Here is a 26,085-nt window from a genome sequence, read left to right as displayed (position 1 = left end):
ATGTGTTATGATCCGACAACCCCGAAGTGACAATAATCGGGATACTTCTCGGTGATGACCGTAGTTCGAGGAGTTCATGTATTCACTATGTGCTAATGCTTTGTTCCGGTTCTCTATTAAAAGGAGGCCTTAATATCCCTTAGTTTCCGTAAGGACCCCGCTGCCACGTGAGGGTAGGACAAAAGATGCCATGCAAGTTCTTTTCCATAAGCACGTATGACTATTTACGGAATACATGCCTACATTACATTGATGAATTGGAGCTAGTTCTGTGTCACCCTATGTTATAACTATTGCATGAGGAATCGCATCCGGCATAATAATCCATCACTGATATATTGCCTACGAGCTTTTCACATATTGTTCTTCGCTTATTTACTTTTCTGTTGCTGCTGTTACAATCACTACAAAAACCCAAAAACATTTATCTTTACTTTGGCTACCGTTACCATTATTATCATACTACTTTTGCTGCTAAATACTTTGCTGCAGATACTAAGTTATCCAGCTGTGGTTGAATTGACAACTCAATTGCTAATACTCAAGAATATTCTTTGGCGCCCCTTGTGTCGAATCAATAAATTTGGGTTGAATACTTTACCCTCGAAAGCTGTTGCAATCCCCTACACTTGTGGGTTATCAAGACTAATTTATGGCGCCGTTGCCGGGGAGCATAGCTCTATTCTCTGATTCACTTGGGATTTATATCTGTTGATCACTATGAAGAACTTGAAAGACGACCGAACTACTATTTTCCCCACAACTACGAGGGGAGGGAAGGAACTGCCATCTAGCTCTGCAGTAGATCTCCTTCCGTTATTAGTAGGCTTGCGGCACCTAAACCTGCTACTGCTATGAACTCTGATATGTCGCATGTTATTGATGATGCCACTTCTGCTATGCATGATGAAACTACTTATGTGCGTGAACCTACTTTGCCATTAGGTGAACTTCTTGATGAACAACTTGCTAGACTTAGGGGGAATGAAATTACTGAAGATCCTATTACTGATGATAGTGATGATGAAGGTTCTCCCAATGATTATGTATTTCCTATTGTTCCTAAGGGTTATGTTATGAATGAAGAAGCTGCTAGGGAAATATTTGCTTGCAATGATAGATATGATCTTAAGAAATTATTAGCTAAATGGAAGCAACAGTCTCTTAATGCTAGAATGAAACCCGATCCTGCTTTTGCTACTTCACCTATTTGTGCTACTCAAAAGGAATATGAATTCTCTGTTGATCCTGAGATTATTACTTTAGTTGAATCTGATCCTTTTTATGGCCTTGAATCTAAAACTGTTGTGGCACACCTTACCAAGTTGAATGATATAGCCACCCTATTTACTAATGATGAGAAGTCTCGCCATTTTTATATCCTTAAGATATTTCCATTGTCATTAGGGTGATGCTAAGACTTGGTATAATTCTCTTGCTCCTGGTTGTGTGCGTAGTCCCCAGGATATGATTTATTACTTCTCTGCTAAGTATTTCCCTGCTCATAAGAAACAAGCTGCCTTGCGGGAAATATACAATTTTGTGCAAACCAAAGAAGAGAGTCTCCCACAAGCTTGGGGGGGGCTTCTCCGGTTACTTAATGCTTTGCCCGATCATCCTCTTAAGAAAAATGAAATAATTGATACCTTTTATAATGGACTAACCGATGCTTCCAAGGACTACTTGGATAGTTGTGCTGGTTGTGTTTTCAGGGAAAGAATAGTCGACGAAGCTGAAATATTATTGAATAATATGTTGACTAATGAAAATAATTGGACTCTTCCTAAGCCAATTCCTGAAGCAATTCCTGAACCAATTGAGCCAACTCCTGAGCCTATTCCTAAACCCACTCTGAAGAAGAGGTGTTTTATTTCTCAGTCCTAAAGATATGCAAGAGGCAAAGAAATCAATGAAAGAAAAAGGTATTAAAGCTGAAGATGTTAAGAATTTACCTCCTATTGAAGAAATACACGGTCTTAATATACCGCCTGTTGAAGAACCACATTGTCTTGATAACCCGCCACAGGTAGTAAAGGTAAATTCTCTCTATAGATATGATAAAGTTGAAATACCCTCTACTAAATTTTATAGCCCGTGCTTAGATGAATTTGATGACTTTATGGCTAGTCAAGAAAGTTTTAATGCTTATGTTGGTAGAGAGTTAAAGAATAATGCTTTTGAGATAGGACGTGTAAGTGATAATCTGGCTAGAGTTAAAGATGAACTTCACCTCGTTAGCAAATATGCTTCTATGGTTTCTACTCAAGCTGAGCAAGTACTTAAAGCTCAAAATGAATTGCTTGATGAATTGAATACTAAAAAGGACTTTGCTGTTAGGGTGGCTACTAGAACTGGTAGAATGACTCAGGAACCTTTGTATCCTGAAGGCCACCCTAAGAGAATCGAGCAAGATTCTCAGAGAAATAATTTAGAGGCACCTAGTTCTTCTAAAAAGAAGAAAAAGAAAGACAATAGAACATTGCATGCTTCTAGTGAACCTGTCGTAGACACACCTGAGAATCCCAATGATATTTCTATTTCTGATGCTGAAACTCAATCAGGTGATGAACATGAACCTAGTGATAATGTTAATGATAATGTTCATGTTGATGCTCAACCTAGTAAAAACAATGATATAGAGATTGAACCTGCTGTTGATCTTGATAACCCACAATCAAAGAATCAACGTTATGATAAGAGAGATTTTGTTGCTAGGAAGCACGGTAAAGAAAGAGAACCATGGGTTCAGAAACCCATGCCCGTTCCTCCTAAACCATCCAAGTCGAAGGATGATGAGGATTTTGAGCATTTTGCTGAAATGATTAGACCTATTTTCTTACGTATGCGCTTAACTGATATGCTTAAAGTGAATCCTTATGCTAAGTATATGAAGGATATCATTACAAATAAAAGAAAGATACCGAAAGCTGAAATTTCCACCATGCTTGCTAATTATACTTTTACGGGTGGAATACCAAAGAAACTTGGAGATCCGGGTGTGCCAACTATACCATTCTCCATTAAAAGAAATTATGTTAGAACTGATTTATGTGATCTTGGAGCCGGTGTTAGTGTTATGACTCTCTCTTTATATCGTAGACTTGAATTGAATAAGTTGACACCTACTAAAATATCTTTGCAAATGGCCGATAAATCAACTGCTATACCTGTCAGTATTTGTGAGGATGTGCCTGTTGTGGTTGCAAATGTCACTATCTTAACGGACTTTGTTATTCTTGATATTCCCGAGGATGATAGTATGTCTATTATTCTTGGTAGACCTTTTCTTAATACTGTAGGGGCTGTTATTGATTGCAACAAAGGCAATGTCACTTTTCATGTTAATGGTAATGAGCATACGGTACACTTACCGAGGAAACAATCTCAAGTTCATAGCATCAATTCAATTAAAAAAGTTCCAAGTATCATTTTTGGAGGTTTTGAATTTCCTCTCCCTACTGTCAAGAAAAAGTATGATATTCTTATTGTTGGGGATTTTAATATCCCCGTTGAGGTAACTTAGTGCTATTCGAAATTTCTCTGGTTCCGTGTTATTCAGAATGAGTTTGTTAACAAGACTTGATCAACCTTGTTAGTGGATTCATTTTGATGATCACGAGATGGCTGAAACTAGAAGGCACGGGCTTCTGTACCCACTTTTTACTTTCTGTTATTTAGAATAAATAAAGCAAAAATAGTATTATCCGTCAGTTTTCTGAATTATCCGTGCATTAAAAAATAGTCCGAAAATAAAAGTGCTCCAAATGCCCTGCAATTTAGTATGATTTTTTCTAGAATATTTGAGGATTTTAAGCACTGAAATCACTGCAGGAGGGGAAGCAGCAGGCCACGAGAGTGGAGGGCGCCCCCCCCCCTATAGGGCGCGCCCCCCTGTCTCATGGGCCCCTAGTGGCCCCCTCCACTTATGCCAGCACCCACACACTTCATCTTCTACCCAAAAAAATCCCATCCAGCTCAAGCACGAGTTCTAGCTCGTTTTGCTACGATTTTCGATCTCCTTGCTCAAAGCTCCATTCACAACACTGCTTTGGGAGATTGTTGCTTGGTATGTGACTCCTCCATTGGTCCAATTAGTTTTTGTTCTAGTGCTTTATTCATTACAAATTTTTGCTGCATAGGTGACCATGTTCTTGATCTTGCATGTCAAATTTATGAGGTCCCAAGCAATTCCAATGCACGATATAGGCTCTAGGCACTTGTAGGAGTAGTTGCTATCAATCTTGTTTAGTTTTATTCACTTTTATTTTGAAGTTACTAAAATTTCAGAAATTTTCAGAAAAAGAAATATGCTTAGAAGAATGTACCAAGGTGGTTCCTAGGCAAAGAAAGGGCCAAGGATTGCTATACGTGAGCAAGATGTTGAATTGCCGAGGGACGCAAATGTACGAGCTTGTGAGTGGTCATCCGATGATTTTATGGTCGAAGCAGGCTTCAAGGAGGAATTTGACGCATATGTGCGTAATGCCAAGCTGGAGGACTTCTTACAAGATAAGTGTCCTCAATACTATCAATTGACTGATTCCTTTGTGCGGAGGTTCCAATATATCTGTGCGTGTAATTCTCCTAGTGTTATGTTTGATATTTATGATACATCTTACACCATGGATTTAGAGGATTTCACAACTGCTTGCAAACTCCCACAGTGGGGTAATATTAATGATCCTCGCAAATCTGAATTTAGAGATTTTCTTACTAGTATTACTGTGGGAGAATCTAGGGACATAGCACAAGCTACCATAGGGAGCATTCATTTTCCTGCTATACATTATTTTGCTCTTTTTATTGGTAGATGCATTAACGGTAAGGACGAAGCATGTCACATGTGCGTCCTTGATCTTTGTGTCCTCAAGAGTGCTGTTTCAGCTTATAAAGGTTATAACTTGGGGGCAATAGTTGCACATAGGTTGCAGAATAATAGTAGAAGGGGGGATTTATTTGGAGGAATTTATGCAACCAGTGTGGCTAATTTTCTTAATATAGCCCACGAGAGGGGGGGTATGATTTTACCTCTTGTTTATTTGGATAAAGAAGCTATGTTCGATCATCATTTTCTTGAGAGGAATGAACAATTCCTCCATTATCGACTAATCTATGACAGGCGCAACGTCGTCCCTATTACTCTTCCTGCCCCCTACCTTTTTGATTATCAGGTAAAAGGAAGATATGTTGTCACCAGGGAAGAAGCAGCTGAATATGAGAGGGGAATGGAGGCAGCTCGCCAACACGCTGCTGCTTAGGAGGCCGCTGCCTCAACATCTCAGTACAACCCCAGTTTCACTTATGGATATCAGCCAGGCGGTCATTGGTACTAGACCAACTTAGGCCAAAAGCCTAAGCTTGGGGGAGTACGTATTTCTCACCGACTTTACATTCATGTTCACACACTATTCGTCGGTGCTCATACTCTTTCATTGTATTATCCATGCTAGTTTAAATTTCTTTTTCTAGTTTTCTTCTTGTGTGTTTGATAAACCTTAAGAAAAACCAAAAAATTAGTTAGTTTAAATTCTATGCTTGTAGTAGCAATTAAAATGAAAATCCAAAAAGATTTCTAGTTCTTCTTTTTACTTGTTGGGAGCTTTCCCGTGTAAATAGTTTTATTTTTCTTTTCTTTCTTTTGGGGGTCGAGAAGACTATATTGAAAATGCTTAGTGGCTCTTATATGCATGATTGTTTATTTAACTTAGAGCCCATATTATCCTGTCTTCTCTCTAGAGTTGAATGCTTGCAGATTCCAGCTTAGTCGAATGCACGTGCACTCTTATTATTATACACAGCATTCGGTCATGCAAGTGAAAGGTAATAATGACGATATATGATGGACTTATTGAGATGAGAAAATCTGGTATGAACTCGACCTCTCTTGTTTTTGTAAATATGATGAGTTCATCGTTTCTGAGTCAACTTATTATGAGGTAAACATATTTGGAATGACATTTAGAGATTATAGTTGCTTGTGCCATGCTTGATTAGCTATGAGTTATAATGGTTTACCTTGCGTGCCAACATGCTATTAGAATGATTATGATGTGGTATGATGGGATGGTATCCTCCTTTGAATGAATTGAGTGACTCGACTTGGCACATGTTCACGCATGTAGTTCAATCAAATCAACATAGCCTTCACGATATTTATGTTCATGGTGGATTATATACTACTCATGCTTGTATTCAGTGTAAATTAATTTTAATGCATGTTTATGACTGTTGTCGCTCTCTCAGTTGGTCGCTTCCCAGTCTTTTGCTAGCCTTCGCCTGTACTAAGTGGGAATACTGCTTGTGCATGCAAACTCCTTAAACCCTAAAGTTGTTCCATATGAGTCCACTATACCTTCCTATATGCGGTTTTTACCTGCCATTCCAAGTAAATTTGTATGTGCCAAACTCCAAACCTTCAAATGAAATTCTGTTTTGTATGCTCGAGCAGCTCATGTTACAACTAGGGCTGCCTATATCTTCCATGCTAGGTGGGTTATTCTCACGAGGAGTGGACTCCGCTCCTCATTCACGAGAAAGGGCCGGTAACCGGGATGCCCAGTCCCATGATCCAAAAAGATCAAAGCAAATCAAAATAATTAAACAAAACTCCCCCAGGGTTGTTGTATGTTGGAGGCACTCGTTGTTTTGAGCAAGCCATGGATTGATGCTTGTTGGTGGTTGGGGGAGTATAAACCTTTACCATTCAGTTTGGGAACTGCCTCTAATGCATGTAGTATGGAAGATACAGCTATCTCATAGCTGTTGCGTTGACAGCAAAAGTATGCCGCTCAAAATGTTATTCAATCTCTATTTTAAAATTGAGCTCTGGCACCTCTACAAATCCCTGCTTCCCTCTGCGAAGGGCCTATCTATTTACTTTTATGTTGAGTCATCACCCTTCTTATTAAAAGCACCCGCTGGAGAGCACACTGTCATTTGCATTCATTTCTATTGGTTTATATTGGGTATGACTTGACTGGTTCTCTTTTACCATGAATTACAATGTTTAGTCAGTCCTTGATCTTTAAAGGTGCTCTGCATTTATGTTTTGCGGTCTCAGAAAGGGCAAGTGAGATACCATTTTGTTATATCATGCTATGATTATTTTGAGAAAGTGTTGTCATCTGAGTTCTATTATTATGGCTCAGTAGATGATTATGCTATTGATATGAGTAATTGTGAGACCTACGTGTTATTGTGAGTATGGTTAGTTCATAATATTTGCTGAAACTTCAATGCTGGCTTTTCATGTTACAACAACAAGAGCAAACAGAGTTTGTAAAAGTTTTTCTTTATCACTTTCAGTTTGTCAACTGAATTGCTTGAGGACAAGCAAAGGTTTAATCTTGGGGGAGTTGATACGTCTCCAACGTATCTACTTTTCCAAACACTTTTGCCCTTGTTTTGGACTCTAACTTGCATGATTTGAATGAAACTAACCCGGACTGACGCTGTTTTCAGCAGAACTGCCATGATGTTGTTTTATGTGTAGAAAAGAAAAGTTCTCGGAATGTCCTGAAAATCCATGGAGGCAATTTTTGGAATTAATAAGATTTTTTGGAGAAAGAATCAAGGCCATGGGGCCCACAGGCTATCCATGAGACATGGCCCCCCCTAGGGCGCGCCCTCCTATCTCGTGGGCCCCCTGGACCTCCACCGACCTCATCTCCAACTCCATATAGTCACGTTCAGGGAGAAAAAAATCGGAGAGAAAGTTTCATCGTGTTTTACGACACGGAGCCACCGCCAAGCCCTAATCTCTCTCGGGAGGGCTGATCTGGAGTCCGTTCGGGGCTCCGGAGAGGGGGATTCGTCGCCGTCGTCATCATCAACCATCCTCCATCACCAATTTCATGATGCTCACCGCCGTGCGTGAGTAATTCCATCGTAGGCTTGCTGGACGGTGATGGGTTGGATGAGATTTACCATGTAATCAAGTTAGTTTTGTTAGGGTTTGATCCCTAGTATCCACTATGTTCTGAGATTGATGTTGCTATGACTTTGCTATGCTTAATGCTTGTCACTAGGGCCCGAGTGCCATGATTTCAGATCTGAACCTATTATGTTTTCATGAATATATGTGTGTTCTTGATCCTATCTTGCAAGTCTATAGTCACCTATTATGTGTTATGATCCGACAACCCCGAAGTGACGATAATCGGGATACTTCTCGGTGATGACCATAGTTTGAGGAGTTCATGTATTCACTATGTGCTAATGCTTTGTTCTGGTTCTCTATTAAACGGAGGCCTTAATATCCCTTAGTTTCCGTAAGGACCCCGCTGCCATGGGAGGGTAGGACAAAAGATGTCATGCAAGTTCTTTTCCATAAGCACGTATGACTATTTACGGAATACATGCCTACATTACATTGATGAATTGGAGCTAGTTCTGTGTCACCCTATGTTATAACTATTGCATGAGGAATCGCATCCGGCATAATTATCCATTACTGATCCATTGCCTACGAGCTTTTCACATATTGTTCTTCGCTTATTTACTTTTCCGTTGCTGCTGTTACAATCAGTACAAAAACCCAAAAACATTTATCTTTACTTTTGCTACCATTATCATTATTATCATACTACTTTTGCTACTAAATACTTTGCTGCAGATACTAAGTTATCCAGGTGTGGTTGAATTGACAACTCAACTGCTAATACTCAAGAATATTCTTTGGCTCCCCTTGTCGAATCAATAAATTTGGGTTGAATACTTTACCCTCGAAAGCTGTTGCGATCCCCTACACTTTTGGGTTATTAGCAGGTTGAGACCACCTAGGAGAGAGGTGAGCCTGGCCCTGGACGGCGTTCGCGGTTACTTCATAATAACACGCTTAACGACATCTTGGTATTTGATCTGAGTCTGGCCACTGGCCTATACGCACTAACTATGCGGGAAAGATATGGGCACTCGACGTCTTGGTATCAGCCAAAGCCTTCGTGACGTCAGCCACTGAGCGGCGCGTGCCGGATTGCAATGTAAGCCTACTCTTGTATTAAGGGGGCTAGTTCTGCTTCCGGCCGCCCACGCAACATGCAGGTGTGCAAAGGGCGATGGGTCTAGACCCCTGCGCCATAGGATTTAGACCGGCGTGCTGACCTCTCTGTTGTGCCTAGGTGGGGCTGCGACGTGTTGATCTTCCGAGGCCGGGCATGACCCAGGAAAGTGTGTCCAGCCAAATGGGATCGAGCGTGTTGGGTTATGTGGTGCACCCCTGTAGGGAAGTTTATCTATTCGAATAGCCGTGTCCCTCGATAGAAGGACGACCCGGAGTTGTACCTTGACCTTATGACAACTAGAACCGGATACTTAATAAAACACACCCAAACAAGTTCCACAGACAACCCGGTGATCGCTTTTCCATAGGGCGACGAGGGGAGGATCGCCGGTAGGATTATGCTATGCGATGCTACTTGAAGGACTGCAATCTACTCTGTTCTACATGCTGCAAGACGAAGGCTTCTAGAAGCGTAGTCCTCGATAGGACTAGCTATCCCCCTCTTATTCTGGCATTCTGCAGTTAAGTCCATCGATATTGCCTCTTTACACATATACCCATGCATATGTAGTGTAGATCCTTACTTGCAGTACTTTGGATGAGTACTCACGGTTGCTTTTCTCCTCCTTTTTCCCCCTTTCCTTTCTACCTGGTTGTCGCAACCAGATGCTGGAGCCAGGAGCCACACGCCAGCGTCGATGATGACTCCTACTACACCGGAGGTGCCTACTACTACGTGCAGGCCGCTGACGACGACCAGGAGTAGTTTAGGAGGATCCCAGGCAGGAGGCCTACGCCTCTTTCAATCTGTATCCTAGTTTGTGCTAGCCTTCTGAAGGCAAACTTGTTTAACTTATGTATGTACTCAGATATTGTTGCTTCCGCTGACTCGTCTATGATCGAGCACTTGTATTCGAGCCCTCGAGGCCCCTGGCTTGTATGACTTATTTTATTTTAGAGTTGTGTTGTGATATCTTCCCGTGAGTCCCTGATCTTGATCGTACACGTTTGCGTGTATGATTAGTGTACGATTGAATCGGGGACGTCACATGACTGATGGTGGTTCACACTTTATTCATGGTGCTTTTCATAAAATGCTTGCTAAGTATGATGTTAATCATAGAATTGCATCTCCACACCACCCACAGTCTCGTGGTCAAGTAGAATTGATTAATAAAGAGCTTAAACTAATTTTGCAAAATATTGTTAATAGATCTAGAAAGAATTGGTCCAAGAAACTTGATGATGCATTATGGGCCTATAGAACTGCATATAAAAATCCTATGGGTATGTCTCCGTATAAATGGTTTATGGAAAAGCATGTCACTTACCTCTCGAACTAGAACATAAGGCATATTGGGCCATTAAAGAGCTCAATTATGAATTCAAACTTGCTGGTGAGAAGAGACTATTTGACATTAGCTCACTTGATGAGTGGAGAACACAGGCCTATGAGAATGCCAAACTGTTAAAAGAAAAAGCTAAAAGATGGCATGACAAAAGGATACAAAAGCGTAAGCTTAATGTAGGTGATTACATTTTGTTATACAACTCTCTTTTAAGATTTTTTGCAGCAAAAATCCTCTCTAAATGGGAAGGTCCTTACGTTATGGAGGAGGTCTATTGTTCCGGTGCCATAAAAATCAACAACTTCGAAGGCACGAATCCGTAGGTGGTGAACGGTCAAAGAATCAGACATTATATCTCAGTTAATCCCATAAATGTTGAAACCAATGTTATTGACACCGTAACCCCGGAGGAGTACATAAGGGACACTTTCCAGAACGTTTTAGACTCCGAAAAGGAATAGGTATGTGGTACGGTAAGTAAACGAACTCCAAAACAGTTCTAATAGTAATTTTTCTCCGTTTTGGAATATTTAGAAAAATAAGAAAATAAGTAGTCCGGAAAGGACATGAGGCATCCACGAGGGTGGAGGGCGCGCCCCCTGCCTCATGGACACCTCGTGTATCCTTCAGACTCCATTTTCTTGCATGATACTTCTTTTGGTCGGTAAAAATCATTATATAATCTCCCGAAGGTTTTGACAACCGAACCATGATGAAATCTTCTGTTTTTGTTTTGATCTGTTTTCTGCCAGATTTTCTCAAGGCCAGGCATCATGTCGCCCCCTCCTCCAACAACGTGGGCGATGATGCTTGGCTAATGAAGATCGAGACGAAGCGAGAAGAAATTAGGGAAATCAAGGGAGGTGACAAGATCAAGGAAGCCGCAGAGGAGCAAGTTCTGGCAGTAGAAGAACAGTCATCTCACCTCTACTGAAATTGAAGCTTTCAGGATGATTGAGCTAGCTCGCATATAAAACAAGTATTTCACACGTGAAAATATTTTGTTGCAAGAGCATATCACCGCACTCAAGGGCATTTTCCGCAAGTTGGAGGATGTTCTATGCTTGATGTGCGACACCCTGTCATCAACAACTCCATCATCACCACTTCTGAAGAAAGAGACATAAACACATGGGTACGGGCACTCCCCTTGGCAACTGCCAAGATTGGGGGAGGTGCCCCGGTATCGTATCATCATCACACTCCTATCTTTAGCGTTTTTCTTAGTTCGATCCTTTTGGTTATATCTTGATCTAGTAGAATAAAGTTTAGTGATCTAGCTTTGAGTTTTTGTGTTGATCCTTATCTATGTAATCAAGTCCGTGAACTATATATAATAAAGATTAGTCTTGAGTTGAGGGCTTGGTTATCTTGTTATGATCTTGAGGGAATGAAAGAAAAAAAGAAAGAATAAAAATAAATAAGGAGATCATGTTGATCTTATGGAGAGTAATGACTTCACATATAAAGAGTATGATGAATAAAAGTTGTTGAGAGTTGACAAACATAGTTTTGGTCATCGTTGCAATTAATAGGAAGTAATAAAGAAAGAGAGGTTTTCACATATAAATATACTATCTTGGACATCTTTTATGATTGTGAGCACTCATTAAAATATGACATGCTAAAAAGTTGATATTGGACAAGGAAGACAACGTAATGGGTTATGTTTTCTTATATCCGAAATAAATTATATTGCCATGGATCATCCAACAGGTTGAGCTTGCATTTCCCCCTCATGCTAGCCAAATTCTTTGCACCAAGTAGAGATACTACTTGTGCTTCCAAATATCCCTAAACCTAGTTTTGCCATGAGAGTCCACCATATCTACCTATGGACTGAGTAAGATCCTTCAAGTAAGTTGTCATTGTTGCAAGCAATAGAAATTGCTCTCTAAATATGTATGATCTATTAGTGTAGAGAAAATAAGCTTTATACGAGCTTGTGATATGGAAGAAATAAAAGCGACGGACTGCATAATAAAGGTCCCTATCACAAGTGGCAATATAAAGTGATGTTCTTTTGCATTAAGATTTTGTTCATCCAACCATAAAAGCACATGACAACCTCTGCTTCCCTCTATGGAGGGCCCATCTTTAATTTTTGTCTTATACCTTATACAAGAGTCATGGTGATCTTCACCTTCCCTTTTTACACTTTATCCTTTGGCAAGCACTATGTGTTGGAAAGATCCTGATATATATATATATATATATATATATATAGACGCACACACACACATAAACACTATTCTGATCACGGGATCAGAATAATATTCTGATCACAACCTGAACTGCCTGAGTAACGCGCCTGAACTTTCTTCTGTATGAACCCGACCTTCGGGCTATCTTCGCAACCATGGCTTCCCCCGTGAATTATTCTAGTTATTCGCGTTCTATATGATGTTAGTGTAATCTAGAAACGTTTTTAGCAACTAAATACCGGTTTTAAATAGGAATCTCGCTCGTTGGCGGATTTTGCTCTCGGGTCGTGATGAAATTGCATTTTTTTGCAATTTTACTGCCTGAGTTGTTCAACCTGAACTTCTCCCAATGCTAGGTTGAACTTCCGCCAACATTGCCCAAATAGGGCTTGCGATATACCGTTGGAAAGCTATGGACACCAGTATCATGACCCAAGTTAAATTTTTGGTTACTGGCCCAAGTTAAAATTTTCGTAAAATGTAAGCGGTTTAAGAGCAGTTTCGAAAACCGTCTTTTCTTGACACAAAAAAAACGTGAATAGTATTTTCAATTGCATTTCTAAACCATTTATCGGAATGAGGAAAATAATATGGCGTTGGAAAGCTGTTGTAAAACCGCTCCTTCCACATGTTGAAAGTTTTCTCTAATTCCTTATGGTTAAAGAGAGTAATTTGGAAACTCGTAAAATTTCACAAACCGAACTGTCGATATCGTATTTTCGATGTCATTTCTAAACGGCTAATCTAATTGAGGCAAATGATATGGCCTTGGAAAGCTTATGAAAATGCGCTACTTTCTCTTGTTGAAAGTTTTTTCTAATTTTAAACGGTTTAAAAGTAATTTAGAAATTGGTACAAGTCCCACCAAGTTCGTATTTTGGAGCTAATTTTTAACCTTAGATCCGAATGCAGCAAATGATATGGCATTGGAAAGCTTGATGAAGTGCAAAACTTTTTGGTATATACTATTTCTCCCAATTCATTACGGTTTTATGTCAATTTTGAAAATGGCTAAAAACGTATTTTCACTTTAATTTTTACAAATTCTATCGGAATGGAGCAAATAATATACCGTCGAAAAGCTCAGGAAAATGCAAAACTTTTTCATGTTGATGGTTTTCTCTGATTCTTAGCCGTTTTCAAGTAATTTCAAAAATGGCAAGATCATCCATTCTTCCTTTATCGCGAAACATATTCTTCGAAAATGCACCGCGTGAAGAACCTGAACTTCTCAGCATGTCTACTTGAACTTCACTCTGTTTTCACGTGCTTTTTTTGCCTGTAGCTCTCCATCCTCTCACCGGAACACTCACTGGAATTGAGCAAGTAATATACCGGTGGAAAGCTGATGTAAACACGCAACTTTCCCGTGTTGATCGTTTTTTCGTACTCGCGACGATTTTAAAAGTTTTTCATCTCAAATTCATTCACTATAGTAGTCAAACTTCCTGATGTTTTCACGTTGAACTTCTGTGGCGTATTTTCGTTTGTAATTTTCTCATCCATTTCGCCAGTCTTATACAAATGATATTTTTTTTGTACAAACCTCTCTCACAATATTTTTTTAAACTTTCTCCGACCGAGGACTAGAACTTACACAAATGATATTCCTGTCGTTTTGAAGTAAATTAAAGAAATGACGAGATCATGATTTCTGTCTTCATTGCGAATGGAAACGCACTGCGTGAAGTAGTTGAACTTCTCGGGCATGTCTGTTTGGACCTCATTCTGTTTTTGACGTGTTGCTTTTTGCACTGTGTGAAGTAGTTGAACTTCTGGGGTATGTCTGTTTGAACTTCGCTCTGTTTCACATTATTGTTTTTCTCTTATATGAAATATACACCATGTAGTACGTGAACTTCTGGTTGTTATCACTTTGAACTTCTCTCTAGTTTGAGAGAATTATTTTAAAACACCAAAAACAACATATATTTTTATGTATTTTGGACATCTAAATACATGGTGAACTTCTCTCACAATAATTTTTTGAACTTTTCCTCGCCGAGCACTTGAACTTATAGCAACCATTTTTCGTTTATGAGTTATTTTTAAAAGTGCAAAAAATGGCGTTGTGTTTTTATTTTTGAACAGGTAAATCCTAGGTTTTAATAAACACCGAACTTGTCTGTTATTTCAATTTGAACTTCACCTTTTCATATTTTGAGTAAAGAATTGTATTCGATTTTTATACGGGAGAAATCCTACTTTTGTAATAAACATTATACAACTTCGTCATTATTTCAAACTGAACTTCCTGGTTTATTCGTTAGCAATGGGAAAAAATTTAAGTTTTTGTGATAAATATTGAACTGCTCCATTTTTTGAAATTGAACTTCTTGGTTTATTATTTATTATCTAGGAAAATCTGATTTTTTCATATACATTGAACTATTGTATTTTTAAAATTGAACTTGTTGGTTTTTTCAATTGAATTCTTGGTGTTATTCAGTTGTAATGGGAAAAAAATCCTAATTTTGTAAATAAACATTGTACAACTTCTTGGATATTTTCAAACTGAACTTCTTGGTTTTTTCGTTAGTAACGGGAAAGATTATGAGAAAAAACTGCATTTTTATAGACATTGAACTTCACTATTTTTAAAATTTGAACTTCTTAGTTTTATTTGTTAGTAATGGGGAAATCCTTTTTTGAACTTTCTCGGGCAGGTCACTTGAACTTCGAGAAACTAAATTTTTCATCAAGACAACCGTTACAAATTCGTTGCCGTTTGAGGGTAGTATTAGAAATGCCAAAGACAACATCATTTTTCCTTTGTTTTTAACATGTAATTTAAGGTTGGACATCTCGCACTAGAGATCTCGAACTTCACCGGGAGGAGCACATTAACTTCTTGCAACAAACCTTTGAAGCTTTTAGTTTTCTACGCTTATATTCTTATCTGAAACGCATTCCGTGTAGTAGTTGAACTTCCCTTATTTTCATCTTAAACTTCTGTCATTTATATTTGTTAAACCTATCTCAATAGAATGTTTGTACTTTCTCGGATCGAGCAATTGAACTTCTAGCAACAAAACTTTTAGCCTTTGCTTTTCCATTTTTTTCATACAAAATGCACACTGTGTAGTACGTGAACTTCTGGCAGTTATCAATCTGAACTTCTCTCTGCTACATGAAAATATCTGAGTTTTCTTTAGATATTGAACTGCTCTACCTTCTTTTTTTTGAACTTCATTGTGTATTTTTAGATATGTGAAAATTGGAGGTTTTTTAGAAACATCGAACTTCTTCGTTATTTGAAACTGAACTTATTGGTTTTATTCTTTAGTAACTAGGAAAATCCGATTGTTCCAATAAATATGAGACTACTCCTATTTTTCCAATTGAATTTCTTGGTTTTATTCTCTAGTAACGTGAAACCCTGAGTTTTTTATAAACATCAAACTACTCTATTTTTGTAATTTGCACTTCTTGGTTTTTTCTTTTATTTAATTGAAAAATTCTAGTTTTGTAATAAATATTGAACCAGTCGGTTATTTAAATTTGAACTTCTATAGTTTTTTATTTAGAAAAGGTGAAAATCTTTTTTATTGAAGAATTTTGAACTGCTCTATTTTCTAAAATTGAACTTTTTTTATTTAGAAACAATGAAATATTCTCTCCCATTTTTTGAAATTAAGAAAATTTGATTTTGTTTTCTTAATAAACTTCGGACTTCCCTGCTTTTTCAATTCGAACTTCTTGGTTTTGTTATAAACACTAAACTTCTCTGTTTTTGAAAATTGGACCTTTATGTTTTTAGAAACGGGGAATGTATGAATTTTGTATAAATGTGAAAATGCTCATTTGTCTTAATTTGGACTTCTTGGTTTTATTTGTTTTAGTAACGGAAAAATTCTTAGTTTTTTAATAAACATCGAGTCGTTCTGTATTTTAAATTTGAGATTCTAAGGATTTTTTAGCGGGGAAAATCCCTTTTTTATATAAAATTGTTTGGGATGCTTTGCTTTTAATATTTGACCATCTTTCGGTTTGTAATAAACCTTGAGCTTCTTCGTCTTTTAAATTTGAACCTCTAGGCTTTTTTCTAAAAACGGGGAAATCCAATTTTGTTTCATAATTTTTTTCTAACGATCTACTTTTTGTAAACATCAAACTGACACATTTTACCGATTTGAACTTAATAGTTTTATTTCAAAAAAATTGTAACGTGAATTCCCTCTAGGTTTTATGTCAAAACAAATCAACAAAAGAACTTCTCTTTAATGATGCTCTAAAATTTTGAACATTTTGTCCATGTACTCATGAAACTTTTCAGGGGTCCCCAGACTTGCCTGCCAGCGGCCCATGGCGTGGCTCCACCGGTGGCCCTGTACGACCCATATTGACCAGCAAATACTCAAGACCCTCGCAAGCGGCTAAGCCTCGCGAGGCGGACGATGCCAGACCTCTTCGGGGGCGGCCTCACCAGGCTGGCTCGTGAGGGGCGGTGAGATCAAGGCAAGGGGGACCTCGCGAGGTTCCTGTGATGTAAACCATGACGACCATGACCAGGCTGGCGCCAGCGCGCGCAGTGTCCTCGTTTCCGCTTTGGTGCTAAAGAGGCAAGCGCAGGGGAGGAGTCTCGAGGCGTCAGGCAAAGGTTTCCATATCGGTATAACGAGACCAAGGCCAGCAGGACGGCAGGAGGGAGGTCAACACGGAGCCCAAGATGGCGTCACCACCAGAGCTTTTGGCAGGCGGAGACTACTTTTGTCAGGATAGCTTGTACTAGTTGTCCCCTTCAAACTTGGCCGTCGTGGGATCCCTTCCCGCTCAATATTTGGGAAGAGGACCAGGGCCTCTATAAATAGGACTAGCCACGACCATAGAGGGGGCGACGGACAGATGGATCCAAACCTTGGCTAGCTGACCAAGCCCCAGAACACCTCTCCTCCTTAGGCTGTTCTTCCCTTGTACTAGTTCTTCCTCTACCCAAGAGGCAATCCACCACACCACCCCGGAGTAGGGTATTACACCACAATGATGGCCCGAACCAGTATAAACTCTTGTGTCCCTTGTTCTTCGGGTTCGTTGAGCTAGGCCGTGAGATCGTTGAGCGTGCGAGCTAAGGGGAGAGAGAGATCTTCGTGCGCATCCCAGTGTTCGAACCTTAAGGGTTTTGCCGGAACCCGTAGTCCGACAACCTACGTCAAAATTTCTCACTAGAGCGACGAAGTGGGCTGAGGAGTAAAAAGAATTCCTACTCTCTGATATAACTAGACTACAAAAATGGTTTTCTTCTAGACTCGACAACGGCCAACTACGGTCAATCAAGGGGGTTCCTATGGTCGGTCTAGGTTCTGATACCAACTTGTCAAGCCCAATATGCGACCCTATCCGAGAGGAACTCGAAGGTCCCACCAAGGATAGAGCCGCATATTAAAACACTTTTGCAAGGTGGATATCATTACATCGTATCATTACGTAATAACTGGGGATACATACACTACTGTAGGTTGTTGCTAATGCAACACTACGATCAGAGACTCTTCAACGAAACTGTGTGCGATGCAATAATTGCAAACGATGGTGTAAAAGAAATGTCAAAAAACGTGCAAAACGTTTGCGATGCCGGATGCATCAAACACGATTCTGATTTTAATTGCGTGTGGGATGCAAGGCATACGGTTCAGTTCAATGAATTATTTGCGATGAGGCGGAACAAAAGAAATGGGAAGCCAGATGAAGGCGTGTGGGATATACAGCATACGGTTCACTCGGATCAACTGTTTGTGATGAAGAGGAACAATAGAAGCGGGCAACTAGATAAAGGTGTGTGCGATTGAGGGCATACGCTTCAGAAGGATTAACTGTTTGTGATTAGGCAACAGAACAGAAATGGTTCAGCCAGATCAAAGTGTCTGCGGTTGATGGCATACACTTCACACCGATGAACTGTTTGCGATTAGCCACACCAAACAGAAACAGTTAGATAAATCAATGTGCGTGCGCTAGACGGGCACACATATTCTAATTAAAAGAAGCGTGCGCGATGCTAATAACGAGCGCACACGGTTGTTGGAACAAGACATGTCCTGACATTGCCTATTGCGGTGCACCCTATTGTGCAAACGCCACGTACGTGGCCGAGAAGGTGTGCCCACGTTACGCCTTCCGAGAATAGTGCCGCACTTATAACCATCAATAAATTTTGAGCCTACGTCCCGTCACGCATTCTAAATTACCACCACGCTATATTTATTTGCAAACCTGTTCACACCGATCAAAACCTAAACAGTTTCACACTTAGGAGAGTATTAGTACTTGTTTATAAATACTACTACTCCAAGATGACTGCACATTCCTCCTCAACTCCTCATCCACAAAAATAAACAAGTCATTCATCATCGTTCCCTTACGTCTGCCATGGCCAGGCTGGCCAGCATGAGTTCTGGGTCGAGGGATTGCCACCAGGGAAATGGGAGCATGGAAGCGAAAGCACGAGAGATGACCCGCCTCACCACGAAAGTAGCCGGCATGTCCCGCCGCGCGGCCATAGCAGCACAGAGGTCCCGCCACGCCGCCGAAGCAGCACGGAGGTCCCGTCGCGCCGTCGATGCAGCAGACTGGTCCGGCCGCGCCGCGGAAGCAGAAGAGATGTCCCGCCGTGCCACGAATGTAGCGGAGATATCCTCCCGTGCCGCGGCGGCCTGGGAAAATGTCTCGCGGCATGCGAGGACTCTTACAGGCGCATGCATGCGATCGTCCATATGGATCAGATCTTCGGTTGAGCGAGGTTGCTGGACGACATGAAAGCTCTTATGAACATGCTACCGGCATCATCCGGCAACTAAGTGAGAGCAATGCGAAGCTCCTGGCCAAGTGCGACCAGCTGAGCGCGAAGATCATCGGAAGTGCATGTGTCACTGATGCAGCACACATGTAGTACTGATGAATCTAATAGTGTAACATGTAGGCAGAGCATAGTGTGTGCAATTTTTAAATTGAATCTTCTGCATAGCAGGACTAATGAACTGATACAAACTTGGTATTTTTCTTCAGGTAAACCCAGACATGAAAACATTTTTTGAATTGATCATTTGTGCTTCAGTAGCAATCAGGCAGATTCAATTTTCAGGAAAATTAGTGTGGGAAGCAGACATCACCTCCAATGGCATGTTCTTGGATCTGACTTCTTCTTCCTCTCGTGGGCAGCGTACTAGCATAATCTTGGAAGATGGCGCCATTGATGTAGGCAAGGAGCTTGGGGAGACGACGACGCTGCTGCTTGTGGTGGAGCTCCAGCGAGGAGGTCCGGGGAGGCAGCGGCTGGTGTCGGAGATCACGGATCCGTCGAAGGAGCTGCTGCGAGGGGGAGGCTGGTGGTGGAGATCACGGATCCGCCGAAGGAGCTCCGGCGAGGGGGAGGCGGGAGGCGAGGATCACGACACCGTCAAAGGAGCTCCGACAAGGGGGGGGGGGGGCGGGAGGCGAGGATCACGGTCCGGACAAGGGAGGGAGGTAGGAGGCGGGGATCACGACCCCATCATTGCTTTTTCCAGCGCGGAATGGGATGGCGGCGGTGGATCCGTCGGCGGCCAGTCATGGCACCACGGGATCCCTCACTCCGGCTGACACCGTCGCTCGCTCGCCCATGACGGCTGCCTCCAGCGGAAGAAGGTGGGTTGGGTTCGGGCTGGGTCGGGAGATTCTACGGTGTAGGCGCGTCGTGCCCTTATAAGGCCGGGGGTAACAGAATATTATTCTGTTACTAGTAACAGAATAGTCCAGCCCTATTATAATATATATATATAGGGTTGGACTATTTTATTACCGGTAACAGAATATTGTTGTGTTACCCTCCGGCACTATATAGACGCGATCCTGCGAATCGATCCCCCTCGACCAAGTTTCTTCCAGCCGCTGCCCCGCCGCCGGCCACCTCCCAGCGCCCCGGCTTCTTCCCTCGCCGCCGGCCACCTCCCAGCGCACCGGCTTCTTCCCTTGCCGCCGGCCACCTTCCCGCGCCCGGCTTCTTCCCTCGCCGCCGGCCACCTCCCGGCGCCCCGGCTTCTTCCCTCGCCGCCGGCCACCTTCCCGCGCCCCTCCTTCTTGCCCAGCTGCCGGCCGCCTTCCCGCGCCCCGGCTTCTTGCCCCGCCGCCGGCCGCCTCCCCGCCCCCCGGCTTCTTGCCCCGCCACCGGCCGCCTCCCAGCACCCCGTCTTCTTGCCCCGCCGCCGGCCACCTCCCTGCGCTCCGGCCAACGGCTAGATCCGGCTGCCACGTCCCTGCGGCGCCCACAGCCACGGCGCCCGGACCCCATCTCCACCTAACCCCGGCGACCCCAACTATGCGCTCCCAGCCCCAGCGCCACCGACCCCTGCACTACGTCGTCCCATCTCCTCGACACCGGCGGTTGTGCCACACTGCACCGCCGTGGCCAGCTCTCCTGCAACCGGCGGCGACTCTCCCTTCCTCCAGCGCGACCATCCGCCCCAGGTCGAGCAAGTTCAGAAATTGCAGCGCCCTGCAGTTCGTGGTATGAAAAAAGTAAAGTTCATCTTGTCAATAGATTATAGCTGTTGTTGATTGCCGATTTTGTTTTTGAGAATTCCACCGTTGATCCCAAGCTCCACGGGCATCTCATGCATTCTTTGGTCTGTGTGTGCAATTATTCTATTATGGAGATATCAGTTCATTACAGCGCCGCTCCGGCTTTTCTCCTACAACGAGACTTGCGTATGGCTACAGGTTCATATCAAGGAACTTTAGAAAAATTGCAGGGCCTTTCAGTTCATTGGATGAAAAAAGCAAAGTTCATCTTGTCTAGTAGAGGTTGCTGCTGGTGTCCGTTCATTGTGGTTTTCGTTTTGGGATATTTTCAAAACTTACTGCTGAGAACGGATGCAGTTTGATCTTGCACAAGTTGGAAATTCCCTGATGCTGAGTGTGTCCGTACAACCCTACATCACACAAAGTATTGCACTAGGTAATGGAGTTTAACTTGTTGCACACAGTCATACAAATCTAATGTTCCTTAATCATCCATACAAGTGAGAAAATGGAGAATCCCTCCGTTCTGCACAGTGCGTCTTACCGAGCTAGGAGTTTTTGTTTGTGTGGTAGTAAAAAGCTTGCTACAAATTGCTGAGTGCTTCCTTGCACGTGCCCATGGTGAAGAGATGTAGATTAATTGTGGCAGTGACTCTGAATGAGACTGAAGGTGCACAATTCTTGGGCCACATCTTGGTTGTCAAAAAAATGCTGATACATTTAGGAAAAGAAACCCCCCACTTGTTTCTTTTAACCATTTATCTACACTGGTATCCAGTCTGTAATATAGGAGTTTTGCTCCTTTGCTTTATTTGGTCAGTTAAGACTTCTTCAACTTTGGTTTCAGAGAATTTCAAAGTTCACACTCCATTAAGTCAGGGAGAGTCTAGTTTTGCTGCTGGATCATCTCATCTCATTCGTATGTGTGCCGTCCTCAGTCCAACCCCATGGCATTAGGATGGCCGAGTTTGTCGCGAGGAACAGTCCATGGATGTCGGCTTCAACTTTCCTCCGCGAAGGTCCTTTTGCTCGGTGATGCAAGGCATGCACTCTTCTCCCACGCGAATTCTCTCTCACTGTCCGTTGCTCATGTTTACTGCTGCTTCGATTTCTTTGTGATACAAATGCACTGATAAACATATTGGTTTATATTTTATATGGTTGTTCGGTACACAGGAAACAGTGTGTGTACACAACATTTTTGGATTTAATTTTGGAAGGTTCACACATCCATAGTAGAGAAAGAATAGTAGCAAGTCCAAGCTCTCTTTGAGTGGAGGTACATAACCAATTCAAATGCTTGTTTTGGTTATGTTTAAGGGAACTCATAATTTTTATCTTTGTCCACTGTTAGCTATGTAAAACAACTCAATAAAAGTTCACTTTTCAATGATTTAATAGTTCAATTGGTAAAAATAGTAGGTGTTCATTCTACAAAAAATCACTGAGTTTTTTATATGTAAAGAAAGAAATGGAAATCTGTAAGTTCATACAGGGACATATATATGAGGAACTTGGGTCCAGCACACGAGCATTTGCGTCCACCACTAAGGGCATTTGCATCCCGCACACGAGCTACATGCTTGACAGTTGATCACTGCCGCCATGAACATGCACAAATGATATTAAGTAGAAGTTTGTCAGTTCAGTTTTTTATTGATTTACCTTGTTTAAGTTGTAGTGCAGCAATAAAATGTGTAGTTGTACTGAAGTTTTAGTTGTTATGTGGGGAACCCGGAAGCCATTTATTTTGGTTTACAGTTCATCTTGTCTGTTCTTTTCAGCCTGTATGCTTTATTGTGCATAATCTTGAGGAAATCCCCAAAAATCATGTGTGCACTCAAGGTAATTAAGTGGCTTTGTAAATTCTGACAGTCCATCCCATACTAAGCAAACAATACATGTTAGTCTTGGTTTGTGGTTAGACATGCAATCCGGTTTCATAGATGCTTCTGCTCAGACTGGAAATACTATGTTTTAGGTAATCCTGCTAGTTCAGTGCTAGTACTTCTATTTTATGTTTATCTTACAAGTGGAAAATGTTCAGTGCTAGTACTTCTATTTTCTAAGTAGCCTGAGACCCATCCTGTCCTCTATACAGATTCAGAGTTTATAACACATCATTGGATTCGCCAAGGCCGTGTCCTCCTGAGATAAGAAGAGCGACAAGGAGGTAAAAGGAACACCAGATTTTTACAAATTCTGCAGATGTAGTACGTATTTGCCATTTCGCCAAAGCAGTGAGTCTATGTGCTGATGTTTCTAATATAAGCCAATGCTTCTATTATAATCTAGTTGTTTATTTTGTAGCTCGCTTTTTCTAATATAATGTTAAAGTCCACTAGATGAAAATTTCTCTGTGTTAGCTATATCAGTACTAGTGCTCATCGGTACAACAAAGTAACAGTACTGATCAGTACAACTTACAAAGTAGCTTCAATCATAAGTTCGATTGCATCTGTGTTTCCATGTTATTTGTGTATAGTACAACGGGTATTTGTATTCTGTTCATTTCATCTACTTGCCGGTTGTAAGTCCAATTACATAAGATCATCCACCACTGCGACCACGCCTCCCCCTCACGATTTCTCGTTGATATCGCTGTATTCGTGCTTGTTTCGTGAGTTGCCTAATGGAAGTTCTGCAACTTTCAGTCCAGATGGAAGAAGGAGATCCGTCCAAAGTGTGAGTTTTGCGACGTCGACATGCAAGTTCTACAATTTATCCGTCCAGATGGGAGAAGGAGATCAGTCCAACAGACGCATCTAAAAAGCAACATATGCAGAGCCATTCGCCCGAGGTATCGGAATAATTCTAATGTTTTTTGTGTTCATTGGATTTCCGGATTGTTAGCGCAAGTAATGTGTTCTGTTTTTGCGTGTTCACTCCAAGTGGGAGAGCAAAAGTAAGCACTGTCTGCTTAGAAGTCGTGCTTGAAACTCATTTTTAATAGTGAAACAAGTAAATCAGTGTGGTAATGCTTTATTGTTATAGTTCTTAAGTGACTGAAATTTTGACCATGTGTTTAGAGTTAAGCAACTACGTAAGTTACATGATGTATTTATCTACTTGTCATGCTGAAGTTCATTGGCTTCTTAAAATTTCAGATATAAACAAGCTGGTGGCCGCCCATCTCTGCATGTATTTTATTTGGGATGTAAGTCTCTATAGATCATGTTATGAGTAACGCAATTGGACGAGGTTGCTAGGAAGATATTTAGTTCACCTTTAATGTGATTTGCACTTCATCTTTACAGAGCCAAATCCTGGCGCGCCCAGCCGCTGCTCATGAACCCCGCCTCCATCATCTCCACTTCACCAGAGCCGTCAGTCCACAGGAGTAGGGGTAGCGGATCCCCTATAGCGGCCAAATCCCGGTGCGCCAAGCCGCTGCTCGTGAACCACGCCTCCATCAGCTCCACTACACCGGAGCGGTCAGTCCGCAGGAGTAGGAGTAGCAGGTTCACCCGATGTCTGTCGCCTTCTTCCATATCCAAAAATCTTGTTTTTTGAGTTCAGTTCTTCGTCACATGTTTCACTAACTTACAAACACCTGAACCGGAACTCAATCTCGTGTGTTACCGTCCTCTCATATGGTCTGTTTTATTCTCAGGGACACATTCATGGCTTCATTCAATAAGTGGAATGTGGGCAGATGTTGATCAACAAGTCTGCAGTATTAAGGTTAGCTGCTAGTACATATTATGGAGTTGGGGACATGAGGGAGCGAGTGGTACATGGATCGGTGGGTGTACTCTTTGTAGGTTGAGTAGATTCTTGTTGAAACAACTCTTGTACAACTCTTTCTATCTCACTCATATTTCTAGTTTTTGCATGGGGCATCTTCTAGCATATGATTGAAACCCATTTCCCGTTGTATTATGCATTTAAAAACTCATAAGTAGTTAAGAGTTCATTTGTGGTGGTTAGCAATTCAATAGCTAGAAAAAGGATACATCAGTTCAAATACGCTTGCCATAAGTATTTAAGAGTTTATTTGCGGTGGTTAAATATGAAGGTACTTTGTTCCGAGGACAAGAACAACTAGAAATTCAAATGCTGATGTGTTAAAAAAACTCCAGCTACTTTGTTTAATCTTTTGATGTCTTAATTTCTGCGCTTCTATATAGAATTTGGTGGCTCACTTTTGCTAATTTTCTGCAGTTCTCAGGTTAGAAAACGATCAGTTCCATGTGTATTTAACAGCAGGTCCATGTATATTTAACAGCAAGTCCATGTATTACTACATGAGAGGTACTGCTAGCGAGACTTCACTGCTCCATTCCAACAAACGTGTATACGCAAGCCTGGGTTGGCAAATTACTCTGCTACTGCTGGTTTCAGTTCCCTCACTGGATTTGCAGGCTCACGACCATCCTCTAACACCCCGTCAGTGCCACCGATTTGAAGGAGCTCCATGACTAGTAACTCTGAGTTCTAGTGCTCCTAACGATCGTTTGGAATCTTATCTTCAATATCTTGCTGATATGGAACAGTAGAATGTCGCAATATATACTTGTACAATTTTTTTAGTACTAATGACTAGTACTTGCCTTGACAGTACAATGGCATGCTTCGTTGCCGGTTGCGAGGATGTGCAACATATGTTTAAGCAAACATTTATGTTGTATTACAAATAGAAATCTTTCCTCTGTTCCATAGAAGATTGTGTGACTTCTTTAAACACATTTTAGAAAAGAAGTGTACAGACTGTAGCTTAGCATTTGATAATTGTTTGCAACATATACAACCCGTGGATGATTATGTAATTGTTTTCATGCGTTATCATATGTCCAACAGTTCAGTATGAATTTTATAATCAGTTCAAAGGGCATATCAAATTCGGTATGGTTTTTGCATCAATGGTTACTATCATAAAACACAAAAACATTTCTTGGAGAAGAAAATTTAGCCAATTCAAGTATATAAACCATGCAAGTTCGGTGATCATGACACGTCGAAACACATTTTAAACTAAACCTAAACGTTACATTTCTACAAGTTCAAGTGATCAACCACGTTACATTTCTACAAGTTC

The 26,085-nt window shown here is 41.3% G+C and overlaps 1 protein-coding gene across 1 annotated transcript; it reads left to right on the top strand.

Moving 5' to 3' along the window:
* The first annotated feature begins 19,568 nt into the window (after positions 1-19,568).
* On the top strand, positions 19,569-25,851 carry LOC123067481 (uncharacterized). Its single transcript, XM_044490260.1, has 9 exons — positions 19,569-19,946; positions 20,371-21,033; positions 21,986-22,089; positions 23,149-23,220; positions 23,707-23,847; positions 24,155-24,204; positions 24,305-24,508; positions 24,661-24,731; positions 25,212-25,851. Coding segments are annotated over exons 1-7 (1,410 nt in total). The 3' UTR covers positions 24,307-24,508; positions 24,661-24,731; positions 25,212-25,851.
* The last annotated feature ends 234 nt before the right edge of the window (positions 25,852-26,085 follow it).

The sequence above is a fragment of the Triticum aestivum genome, chromosome 3B, assembly GCF_018294505.1.
Source record: "Triticum aestivum cultivar Chinese Spring chromosome 3B, IWGSC CS RefSeq v2.1, whole genome shotgun sequence".
Taxonomy (NCBI): Eukaryota; Viridiplantae; Streptophyta; class Magnoliopsida; order Poales; family Poaceae; genus Triticum; species Triticum aestivum.
The sequence above is the reverse complement of the archived record's forward strand: the minus strand, read 5'-3'. Positions and strand labels throughout refer to the sequence as shown.

What these genes read in the sequence shown, in the direction of transcription:
- LOC123067481 (XM_044490260.1), top strand. Translation starts at nt 19,569, where the DNA reads ATGAAAACATTTTTTGAATTGATCATTTGTGCTTCAGTAGCAATCAGG. An exon ending in CTTTTGCTCGGTGATGCAAG is followed by an intron (nt 22,090 to 23,148) that starts GCATGCACTCTT and finishes TCCTCTATACAG; the next exon opens with ATTCAGAGTTTATAACACAT. An exon ending in TGCAGAGCCATTCGCCCGAG is followed by an intron (nt 23,848 to 24,154) that starts GTATCGGAATAA and finishes TTAAAATTTCAG; the next exon opens with ATATAAACAAGCTGGTGGCC.